Source organism: Desmodus rotundus, chromosome 6 (assembly GCF_022682495.2).
Source record: "Desmodus rotundus isolate HL8 chromosome 6, HLdesRot8A.1, whole genome shotgun sequence".
In the NCBI taxonomy this organism is placed as follows: domain Eukaryota; kingdom Metazoa; phylum Chordata; class Mammalia; order Chiroptera; family Phyllostomidae; genus Desmodus; species Desmodus rotundus.
In genome coordinates this window covers 77,830,675-77,842,715 of record NC_071392.1, presented here as the reverse complement: position 1 = coordinate 77,842,715, position 12,041 = coordinate 77,830,675, and the positions used below count along the sequence as shown (strand labels likewise).

At 48.8% G+C, this 12,041-nt stretch overlaps 1 protein-coding gene across 3 annotated transcripts in view; it reads left to right on the top strand.

Annotated features, from left to right (window-relative positions):
- Positions 1–12,041, top strand: part of PLXNA4 (plexin A4) — a 401,976-nt gene that overhangs the window by 294,363 nt on the left and 95,572 nt on the right. For 2 of the 3 annotated variants that reach the window (XM_053926493.2, XM_024555117.4), the window contains exon 5: positions 11,928–12,028. In XM_053926493.2, the coding sequence (XP_053782468.1) occupies positions 11,928–12,028 (101 nt within the window). Of the gene's footprint in view, positions 1–8,992; positions 9,083–11,927; positions 12,029–12,041 lie in introns of those variants that run through there. The other variant, XM_071221702.1, reaches the window with a different exon arrangement.

Below are 12,041 nucleotides of genomic sequence, written 5' to 3'. Positions count from 1 at the left end.
CCATCACTCCTGTGCAGCGTGACCTCTCACTCACAACCGTGCACGTTAATGATTGATAGAGACGGTGATGACAGACACTGCCAGTTTCGCAGCTGATGGTCGCGAGCTGTGGTGATTTCCTTTCTTGGAAACCAAGTGCATCTCAGTGTGATATCACCTCACATTTTCAACATTTCAAGAACTAGGGAAGGAGCAGCCCGGACCCTCCCTATGACTCAGACAGATTAAGTTACCAAGATGAGAATCAAATGGGGAACGATGTTGGAACACAATTTCTGGAGGCTTTTCCAGCCTTAAGATAATTAATGATGGTGGAATCTTCCAGGTAGAGAGGACAACAGGGATCAATTTATGTCTGAAAAGTGACAGCCTGAGAAGAGAGGACACTTGCCAATATCTTCCAGCAAGTTACAGACAGGTCCAGGACTAGGGCCCGAGTGAGGACCCCCAGCCCCGTGACGCTGCAGCATGCCAGGACCCTCCCCAGGGAAGCTGCGCTGACCCAGCCATCACTGTGTGATGGGGTCTGAACACTGGGGACCTTGAGCAGGGGGGCCCCTGGTCCTTGCGTAATCCGCCCATCGGGAGATGGAGTCCTGCCTGTGTTGGGGGTGGGGTGATGTGTTTTTCTGAGGGGAGCTTCTGGGTGGACAGGTGAGCTCACTCAACAATCAGTTACCTCCTCAAACAATGACCACCCCCAACCCCCGATGTGGGCTAGTTAATTTTGCAAGGAAAAGAACGGTTCCCCAGGGTCCAACTTCCAGGTGCAGGTCACCCTAAAGCTGACACACAGGGACAGACCAATCAGCCATGGACCCTTTTCTTAGTTCCTAAATCACATGGTTAGAAATCACATGGTTATCGTGAAACATTAAAACTTCGACCCTAAAATAAGGGTGCTCAATTTGGTTTCAAAGACTAAAGGTTAGTGCATCATCTGAAAATTATTTTAATTCCCAAGTCAAAAAAAAAGTTTTAATTATGCCCTGTCTGCGAAAAAGTCAAACTCTCCAGAGCTGACCGCTGTTAGCAATTGTGCCATCTCTCCGGAAGTTAGTCTTCACACAAAAATATGCGTGTGGCTGTATGAATACATAGCCACAGAATTGTCTTTCAAAAAGAAAAATTGAGTCAATGCACTTTTCTGACAATTGCTTTTTTAACTGAAAGATGGGTCACGGATGTCTTCCTGTGTCAATGATGCAGACACGCGTTACCTCAGATGCGGATGTGGCGTGGCGTATTTAACCAGCCCTGTAAGGATGGACATTTCATAGGCGCTTCCGAGGAGCCCTTACCCTGTACAAGCCGCAGTGAACACCCATAGCCAGGCGCCTTACCCAGGAGCTGGTATGTCTGCAGTAGAGATTCCAAGAGAAAGATTGCTGGATAATTTTGGCTTTTATTAATACCTGCCAAATTACTTCTCGAAAAGGTGCCACCTGTCTAAACCTCGACTCACGGTGCGTGAGGCATAACAGCCTTTTTTAAGGGCTGTCGTTTGAAACCGTTGTCCTTTTCCAGTTGAAGAACTACTGGAGAGCGCCCCCAGGGCAGCACCTCTTAGCGAGGAAGACACATTAGTCCCTGTGGGCAGAGATGACCCAAGTCCAAGGGCACTTAGACATCAGAGTGTGGTCTTCCTCTTCCCCAGTAGCAGGCTGGGTCCCTGACCCCACAAGCAGAGCTCCCAGAGGTTTGGGAAAGACAGGCAGAAAGCCTGTCTGGGGGCAGGGAGCGAGGACCGAGGACCGAGGACCGAGGAAGAGGAGTTAGGATTCTTTAGGCATCTGTGGCGTGTGTGTCTCCTTCCTAAGCCAGCAGCACCGGCTTCCTGAAAAGTGGCGGGATGTGGATGGGACCTAAAAGGCTCCCCGCAGAGGGGTATCCGTTTCTGTTCATTGGGCACCATGATATTTCCCAGGGTGGAATTCCTTTCTGCAGGAAGATGTTTGTCTGCTAGCCAAAGGCGCCACCGACCCAGACAGGGATGTCTGCGAGGAAAGCCATGCCTATTTGAAAACATTCTCCCAAGCCCAGGAACTCTCTGCACATAGGAGTGTGCAAACACCACTCCTGTTACCGGGCACACACGCCTGGGCACGCACCCTCAGGCCACGCGCACACCTTCACACCAGTGTACCATTTGCACACAACCACTCTGGTTTCAACAGACAACCGCTGGGGACTCTGGCCAGCAGTGCCCTTGACAGAAGGGAGCTGGAGGAAGGGTCAGATGCTGGGTTGAGAACAGGGTGCCCACCAGGCCTGCCACTGCCCACAGCGTCCTGCCAGGGGGTCTCTGTGTATGTCTCGGGACATTCTTGGCTCAGCCGTGGCCCTGAATTGTTAGGTGTCGCCGTGCCTGCCCTTTCCTTCCCCTCCCTGCTCTCCTTGGCTGCTGGAACAAAGGTCCCCCTTGAGCAAATTGAGCTTGGGAAACTCACACCAGCAGGTCCCTAGTCCCAGTTCTCAGGGGCCATGGCCTCTGTCTGTGACACCTGGTGAAAGATGGCTGGAAAGGAGCAGAGGCACTTTGATCCCCAGGACAAAGGCTCCTTCCCACCTGCAGGGCCTGGGGGGTGGGGAGGAAGGCTCACAAACCCCCAGTGGGCGTGGGCCCTGGAGGCTCCACCTCTTCCTCCAGCCCCAACCCTGGGGTTGGGTCAGCAGAAGGCAAGAGTCTGTATCTAGGGACTGGGTATCAAAAATGGTGTTGGCCTTGCCCAGAAACCCCTGCAGCGACTGAGGTTCGCCTGAAACACGAGTGGACGGGCAGCTAGATGGTTCCCTTGTCCCTTTTTTTTGTTAACTCTGTGAAGGCCCCTCCCATCTCCGGCACGTTGCAGGTTGGTTGGGTGGCTCTCTGGGTGTGGCTGCCCCTCTCCTCCGTCAAATGCACTGGGTCAGCTTGCCTAGGAAAACCCACCCTGCAACATCACAGTTCCGAAGGTCAGGCCTCCAAACAGTATGGTGTGAATGGGAGCCTGATCGCCCGGAGAGGGGAGAGTTTAACAGGTACGCTGAGAGATGAACTCGTGGCAGTAATCCTGAAATTGCAGGGTTTAGGGGAGAGCCAAGACCATCACATCAATTATCTCCGTGAGGTCCTTGCAATATGTTGGAGATCGACAGGAACCAAATTCGTTCATTCATTCATCACGCATTCGTTCATTCTTCCGTGCAAGCAGGCAATCTCTTGCTCATCGCTTTTCATTTGCTGTGCCTGAGCTGAGCTCTAGGTGTGGGATGAAGAGAGATAACTTCACACCCCAACTCTCCCTCCTGGGGGCATTTTATCCGAGAAAGATGCTGGAACAACAGAGTGTCCTCATTGACATCACACTAACACATTCATATGTTTCATCTTAATCCTCAAAACAGCCCTTCAGGGTGCTTCCTGTTATTCTCAGGTGAGGGAAAGGAGGCTCAGAGAGGTTGGGTAAGCTATCCCAGTCACACAGGAAGTGGCAGACCCAGGAATCAAACCCAGGTCTCTTCCCTAAATCTCTTCTTCTCCCTTGGCACTTACATAAATTTATTCCAAACCCTGTTTTCCTTCCTACCCACCTTTGAAGGAGCCAGGAAGTCTCCCTGGAGGAGGAGGCTGTACTGAGGCCTGCTGTCAGTCTCTCTGTAGGGCTCCTACTCGGGGATGGGCCTCTTTGCCCACGGGAGGGGACTCTCAGCCCCTGGACTCAGCCAAACCTTCTTGGTTTCCAGGAAGCAGCCTGCAATACTGTTCAGTTTCCAACCCAGGAACCTGGGTTCAGGGGAGGCACGACCGGTTCTCAGTCCCCTGGGCTATATAGGCAGGCAGACAGTGTTCACAGGGGTCCAAAGGCAGGCTGCCGCAGCCCCAGCTTCACTTCAGTTTCCACCTTGGCCACCACCCTGCTGTGTGACCTTGGGCGAGCTGCAGCCTCTCTGAGTTGTGGCTTTTCTGTCTGCGCAGCAGAGAAGGGGTCGCGCTCTCGCTTGGTGAGGGGCACGCACGGCTAATCACAATAACCAACGTGAGCCCCTTGGGCACAGACCACACTGGGAGGAGCGAGGCTGGGGTGGTTTCTCCAGGCTCTGCAGAGCGCATGCTGAGAGCTCCTCTCTCAGCTACTTCCATTTGCTAATGAGAAACAGCATATGTTGATGATTCCGGCATCAACGCTTGCTCCTTGGCTGTCCTAGTTTCCAGAGCAAACTGGCTTCCTATTAGGCATTTATACTTATTAATAGCAGCAAATTGCAGCCCTCCACAACATCTGCTATGTTTCATTTGCAAAGAGCTTCTCAGACTATTGTACTAGTATAGTAGTATTCTGTGACCAGTTCTCCAAGGCAGAGGAGGCCTGGGTCCCTTCCCTGAAAACAATTCGATGGAGACATACCAAGGGGAAAGGATGTGTTCATGGTCACCCAGACACCCAGAACGCATTAGAGCTCAGGGCATCAGCTCCCCAAGCCTTGTGCTCTGGGGCTACCGTCCTTGCTGTTCTGAGTATCGATGACCTTGAGGCAGGTGTGGACAATGGTGCGAGCCAGGCTGCTGTGCCCTATGCACCAGTCTGTTCCCAAGTGAAGCCCCTGCTGGATTAGCCCATGGCCAGGGACAGGCAGGAGGAATTGCAAAGTTCAAGGCAAACCATTCTGGAGGAGCTTTTATTCCTGCCAAGTAGATAAAAATATTTCCCAGCCAGGGCGTCAGTGCAGAGGGTCTACGAGCAGCTGTGCTTCCAGGCAGCTCTGCACATCTGGAGAGCTGTATTCCCTTTCCAGAGTCTTTTTCCGGTGCTTCTCTCGGGGGCTGAGCCTCCCTGACATCTGCAGATGTATCGTCACGGAATTAAGAAATCTTGCTCAGCCTGAGAGATACTGGGCAGAGTCATTTGTCATGTTTGATCCAGTTTTCAATAATCTCCCTGCCATGGAACCAGGTGCATATAACCTGTGATACTCAGGCTCAGAAGAAATTACTACAGTGCAGCCCTAGCCCTCTTCCATTTAGCCTCTTCCCTCTACTTTCCCCAGGCCTTTGCACCCTGGTGTGACTTTCTGCCTCGCACCTGTATCGGTTAGCTATTGTTACAATAAAGCTGTGTAACAATCCACCCCTAAACTCAGTAGCAAAAAATAAAAAGCACGAATTTTCATATTCATGGGCCTGAGAATCATTGCATGTCCGCCAATTCAGGCTAAGCTTGCTGGGCAGTCCTGCTTCAAGGTGCCCTGCCAGCTGGGCTTATCTCCTCCCCGTGGGTCAGGCTCAGGTCTGCCCCATGTGGGTTCGTCTGGGGCCCAGGCTGAAGAGGAAGCAGCTACATGGGGTTGTTCTTTCTGTGGCAATGACAGAAGCACAGGAGGGCAAGGCCAACCACATAAGCACATCTCAAGCCTTAACCTTGTACTTGCTGCCTTCCTATTGACTAAATCAAGACCTGAGACCAAGCCCAAGGTCCAGGTCCAGGGCTGGGAAGTACACACCACCTCTCAATTCACCATGAGGCCCAATAGGGGTGGTAGAAGAGTTGGGACTCGTGACACCGTCTGCCATAACCTGTGACCAGGCTTCTGGCTTCTGCCTGTCTTGCCCGTCTGCACAGTCAACAATACCTGCCACTTCCATGTAGAAAAAGAAGAGGTGAGTGATTGTGTTCCAGGCATGGGGAGTCACTTGAAATAAGCACAGCTTTCTGAGCCACTGCTCACCTACCACAAGTTCAAGTCTGGGCAGTAAGGGGCTTAGAGACAGGGGCTCTGCAAAGTCATGTGTCATGTTAGACCCATGGGGAGACAAGTGGCCCTGAGTCAGCAAATGAAGCCTGGGATGGTGACCGGAGGCCATCGAAGGAAAGAAAGACCCCTGGAGAGGCTTTGGGGGGCTCCCCAAGACCATGACACTGAGAGCCATGTGCATTGCTGAGTTCATTTTCTAGAAAAGGACTGACTTTTCCAACTCTACTTCCTTTGCTTGGAGACAGGAGATAGGACAGCAGTGAGGGACGGTGGGCACCAGGCACAGCATCTGCACAGCTTGACAGCTCCCCAGCAGCTTCTTGGAGTTTCTTAATGGGCAGTCTGGCCTCTTTTTTTTCTTTTTTGACAATTTTGAAGGAAATTGGGTACTTAAGAAGGTTTTTGGACATTTAAATTAACTCCCACCATCAGGCTCAGTGTTGCTACTGTAGTATTAGCATCCAATTATAAGAAGAGAGATGAAGTAATAACTCACATTTTGACCAGAATGTCATATGCTTAAACAAATTAGAGGTACACACAGAAACTGTACGTTCTGTCTATGGAACGTTCTTGAATGTAATCAGCAGAGCAGCAGGCTCCCTTGGCAATGTTAATGGCAACAGGCAAAGGGGAACCCTATTGCCAGGGGAAAGCATCTTTCAAAATACCAGGGAAACCAGGCAGGGGCTGGCCAGTGGGGCCCAGGGCTCAAGGGAACTGGGGAAATTCCTCCAGCTGCCCTGAGCACATCCAGGCCCCAGGCCCTCGAGGCAAAGGGCTCTGCTGATCAGAGTGCAGAAGCATATAAAGGCCAAAGCCATGGGTTGAAATCCTGTGTGGAACCTTTGCTATATTCCCAATTACTCCTTGTCCTCCTATCCCAGGCCATTGTTTTTAAATTCCTGACCTTGTTCATGGAGCTGGACAGGTGAGGGAATAGAGGTGATGATTCTGTTTACAATAGTTCAAAACCAGACAAAACCACGCTATATTAAGGAAGTTTACCTTGGTGGCAAAAGGATAAGGCAAACCATTGTGATTCCCAGAATGGTAATGGAGTGTGATAGAGAGGTGGGGATGGGGATGGGGATGGGCAGGCAGGTGTTTCGTAATTGTACCTGGGAATGAGAGATGACAATGCAGAGGATTAGCAGGAACACAAGAACTCGCTAAACTCAGGGGCCATCTGACTCACGGGGATTATTTGAATTCTAGGCCCCTCCTCCCTGTGCCTCTTGGAAAGGGTGGGAGGTGAGGAAGGGTCCCGGGTAGAACAAAGCTGTGACATTATTTTTCCCAATGAGGACGTGGAGATTCAGAGTGTGAGCACGACAGATCCAGTTGTAAGCAATACACGATAAGAGACATTCATCCCAACCCCTTTTGTCCATTTGAGATTAAACTGAAAACAGTAACGATGTCCATCTTTTTCACTCAAGGGTCTCATCATATTTCATAAACATGGATTTAGTCATCTACCAACAGAAAGCTTCTCCCCCTTGACCCTGGAAGCTGAGCAGAGAATAGGTGTTCTCACCTCTGCCCAATAGGCTCTTAAGTACCTTCACACTGCACGGCAGCCATCACCACCATCCACCTCCGGAGTCATTTCCTTCTTCCCCAACTGGACACTAACTCCCCATTCCCTTCCCCCAGCCCTGGCAAGCACCATTCTACTCTGTCTTCATGAATTCGACTACACTAGATGCCTCCTCCTATAAGTGGAATCACACAATATTTGTATTCTTGTGGCTGGCTTATTTCACTTAGCGTAATGTCCTCAAGGTGCATCTGTGTGGTACTGCACCATGTGTTAGAATTCCCTTCCTTTTTAAGGGTGAGTAATATGCCATCGTATGTATGTACCACGTGGTGTGTATCTATTCTTCTGTCAGCAGACGTTGAGTTGCTTCTACCTTCTGGCTGTTGTGAGTGATGATGTTGTGAACACAGTGGTACAAGTGTCTGTTCAAGTCCTTGCTTCCAATTCTTTTGGATGAGTGCACAGAAGTGAAATTGCTAGACCCCATGGTGACTCTATGTTTCATTTTTTGAGGGTGTGCCACACTACTCAATAGGTGTTTGCACAAAGCTGGTAGAATGTGTTAAGAAGACTATGTGCAGGCCCCACCCTAATCCCTCCACCCAGTGAGTCCCCTTCTCCCCCAGCACTGTGTAGACGCACACAGAGGTTCTGACAAGTGCTGAGGCTCCTGTCTTAAAAGCAGCGAAGGAGTGATTGCAGCCACATTAGCCAGCACCTTTCCTGGAGTCCACTGGCCAGGGGACAGACCTCAGTCGTTTGTGGTCTCTGAGGCCATCCATCACTAAGGTACTGCAGGTCACGTGGCCACCTGATTTGTTCTCCAGGCAGAAGCCCCCCTCCATGACTTTCTTTTTTCACCTCTTCCTGTGGTCCGAATTCCCTCACTCAGTTAATTAGCATGCCTGGCATGGTAGCTTAAGACTTGAATCAGCGTGGGGTGGTTTTAATTAATCGTGTGTCTCTGCATCTGGAGTGGTTTGTGTTCCGGGGTCAGGAGAGGAGCCAACGGCGGGGGATGGAAGAGAGCGCTTTGTCTGGTGTCCAGAATGGCTGGAGATCTAAGGAGGGAGGGAGAAACGTAGAGCCAAGGTGACTCAGGAGCCACCTGGCCCCCTGTGAAACTTACCAGCAATGTGTGGAAGGTAACCAGAGCTATTTGGGAAGAGAATTGCACCAAGATAAATGGTGGACTAAATCTGGTTTTCAAATGAGATTGAAAGTGTCAGGAAATTTTCTGATACTTTCCAGAATTACCCGTGGGGTGGGGAGTGAGACAATGCAATGAAGTAGGTTGGGATCAGGCTGGGAAAGCTGGGCCATGCTGGAGAATGCTGCCTGACCACGCGACTGTGGAGGCCAGGCCAAGGGAAGGCCAGGCCAAGGGAAGGCCAGGCCAGGCGTAGCATCTGCACAGCTTGCTGTGCTGATTCCCTTGGCCATTCCCTTGGCCTGGCCTCCTTCAGGAAAGTCCTGGGAAGGTGAGGGGGTGGCACCTGCTCTCCATTTATGGTACCCTTTCCACTTGGTCTGTCAGAACCCTGTTGGCTCCCCCAGCTTTTAGCATCCATGCTTTAAAAAGAGTGGAGAAAACCTAGATAAAGTTGAGCAGAGTAATTTTTTAAAAATGACTACAAAAATAAATAAATAGATCCTGAAAGTAAAAGTTAAGTCTCACAAAAACTGCTCGGGATTTATGTTCCTGTCCCACAGGGGTGCACCTCCATGGAAAGTAAAGGAAGATGCATAACTCTTATAGCAGCTGATAAAAGCACCGAATCTGTCTAGGAAGCTGGGATGACCCCAGGGTTTCATCCCAAAGATGAAGCAATGAACAATTTAGGGGCAGATGCCACAGTTCAAGGAGGAAATGATATGTTCAAGATATAAAGGAAGAAAACTTTTTTGAGGCCTGTCGAGTTCCTGACTGCATTCGTGAGGCTGAGGAAGACTGTCACAGCAGTCCCCTGTGATGTGGGAGAGAGATAAAGTGACAGTGTAATCAACAATGGGTATTAATGACAAAGAGAACAATAAAAATCACTTGTAATGTGCTTGATCATGTACGAAGCTTCATACCTATTAGGTCATCTGTGCTTTGAAAAACTCTGAATTGGTGGGGCAGCATTTTTATCACCATGTTTACAGATGAGAAAAATTGAGTTTGAGACACAGTAGGGTCTCACTGCCAGGCAATGGTGAGGTAGAACTTGAACCCAGCTCTGTGGGCTTTTACACTCTTTCCAGCCCGACGCAAATGGCTCTTGTCTGACATCAAGAGAGAAAGGGCTTTCAGGTATTAAACACCAATTGCAAGGTATTTTTGGAAATCTGAATGCAAAGTCTTTGAGAATGTCAGATTGGCCAAGCAGCTGGCTCTTTATGCTGCACACCCCAGAAACCCAGGCCACATCAATGCCAGACAAATTACGGAGCATGTTCGTGGGAGAAACTGGGGAGGATACTAATTACGTTTAGACCAAGAAAATGCTTTTGATTGAACAAGTCATGATTTTCTCTTTAAGACCGTGCAAAATATGTAATGCCAGACAAACAGCTGGAACACATGAAAACATTATTATGTACTTAAGTTACCAACTTTCACCATCTATGGCCCCTTTTATTACTTTTTTCCCCTCCAGGCATCATGTTTTGAAAGATTTCTGCCTACTAAACAAACTGCATTTATTAAGTAATAATATATTTCCCATTCTTAATATGGGACATTCATCACTGGGTATGCGTAGAGACAGAAAACAGCAACAATTCAATTTCCATTAGGCTTTTGGAAACATTGAAAACAGCTTGTGGACCTCATTAGCACTCATGAATTTCTACGGGTCCAGGTACTTTGGGCTGGGAACCGTTATTTATAGGCTTATAGGACCAGCACGTGTACACCCATTTGGGAGGTATGGAAAGAAACTAAGGGAGCCACAGGAAGAGGGCAAGTTCCTGGCTCTGTGTAGAGTCAGTGGGATAATTTGTAAGAAACCGATTGTCAGGATTAATTACAAAGACGGGAAGGTTGTATGTAGGTAGAGCTGAAGCATGGCTCTTGCTGATTACATAAGTGGTAATAAAGGAAAAGATAAAATTCTAAATGTACAAAAAGACATCCGAGAATGCGGGGAAAGGGCCCCTGAGGCCAAGGGCGAAGAAAGCTATAAGAATGGGAAGAGGAAGCTAAAAGGTACCTTGGAAGAAGTGAAAATGTAGTGTGGCCATTAAGAATACTCAATGTGTACTTGAGAAAAACAACAACAAAAAGATATATAAAGGGAACTGGAAAATGAAGGTAGAAAGGAAAAGGGGATCATGTGGGATTAGAATTAATTATTAATTAGTTCAAAAAGGGAGTTCCGAGACTAATTGAGCAGGCTCTGGTGCCAGTTTGCCTCTCCCCATCCCCCCACCTGCTCCCGAGCGCCCGGAGCAACAGGGAAAACCCAGCCTCCGCATTTGCTTAGGAAGCTCCATGCTTCCCTCGAACCAGTGTGGCTTCACTTCCCAATACCTGCCATTTGATGGCGAGAAACTAAAAAAGATGACCACAAAAGATTCCCTTAACTCAAGCTGAAAGGTTGGGTAAGAAATCCTCCCTGCAGATAAAAATGTGTCCCAAATGGAAAAAGATGATTTATAAAAATAAATAAATACAAAAATTTTGTAAAGAAGAAACGGCAAAATGGAGATGAAAGGCCAAGGCTATATAGAAAAACATTAAAATTCCATTTGATCCTGCAGGTCGGTATTAACTACTTGCGATGTATCAGGTCCCAAGAAGTCATGTCAAAGACATCAAGCAAAGCTTCCTTGGAAGACAAAGGAATGAAGCAGATTCTCGGGAACATGTTGGAAATGGTAGCACCTGGGCTGAGCAGCAGTGTCACATGGGACATTTTATTAATACGTTAACAAGTGGCTGGTGAAAGTGAATGTCAAGTCTTGGGCTTGGACAGGAAACCTCTAATCATAAAAAGGGTGTGGGTAGGAGAAATAACAGCTGCTCTTTGAAAGTACCAGAGTGCAAAGCTTTCAGAGCCAGTTGGCCAACAGTATGAGAAAGAATAGGCAGGTAATGGCTGCAGAGCGAGTTTACTACACCTTGTTAAAGGCACAGAGAAAGACAAAGTGAAGGCTTGGTCTTGGGTTAAAGGCCCTCTGGAACCACAAACATTATGAAGGAGAAAGACTGAGAAGGAGGCAAAACACTTTCTGGCAGAAGGGAAACAGGAATGGAGAACGAGTAAACACTTGAGCTTATTACCTTGATAAGAAACAGACATGTGTTGAGTTGGATGTTCGTAGAGAAATTTTGAGGGTTTGGTGGTAAGGAAATGTAAACATAGACTATATAAGTACCTTTTATAACATTTTAGTACGACTTCTGTGGAGTCCATTCCCAGAGATTTCTACGAAAACAACAGGTAGTTGTCTCCCTTGGGTGCTTATGTGGCCACCTGCTCAAATACAATCACTCAAGGTCCCTTTCGGTTCTGGGGTTCTCGATCCCTTCCTGCTCCTACACTGTGTTAGGGGATACACCTGCTAGAGTGCAATCTCTTGTGAACTACTGAGTGTTCTGGTGAACTACTGAGTGTTCTGCAAAATCTTGACCACTCTCTCGCTTGTTGTCCTGTCCCAGCTCACCAGAGTCCCTGTGGAGTCCTGCGGGCAGTACCGGAACTGCAGCGAGTGCCTTGGCTCGGGGGACCCGCACTGCGGCTGGTGTGTGCTCCACAACACGTGAGTACCGCCC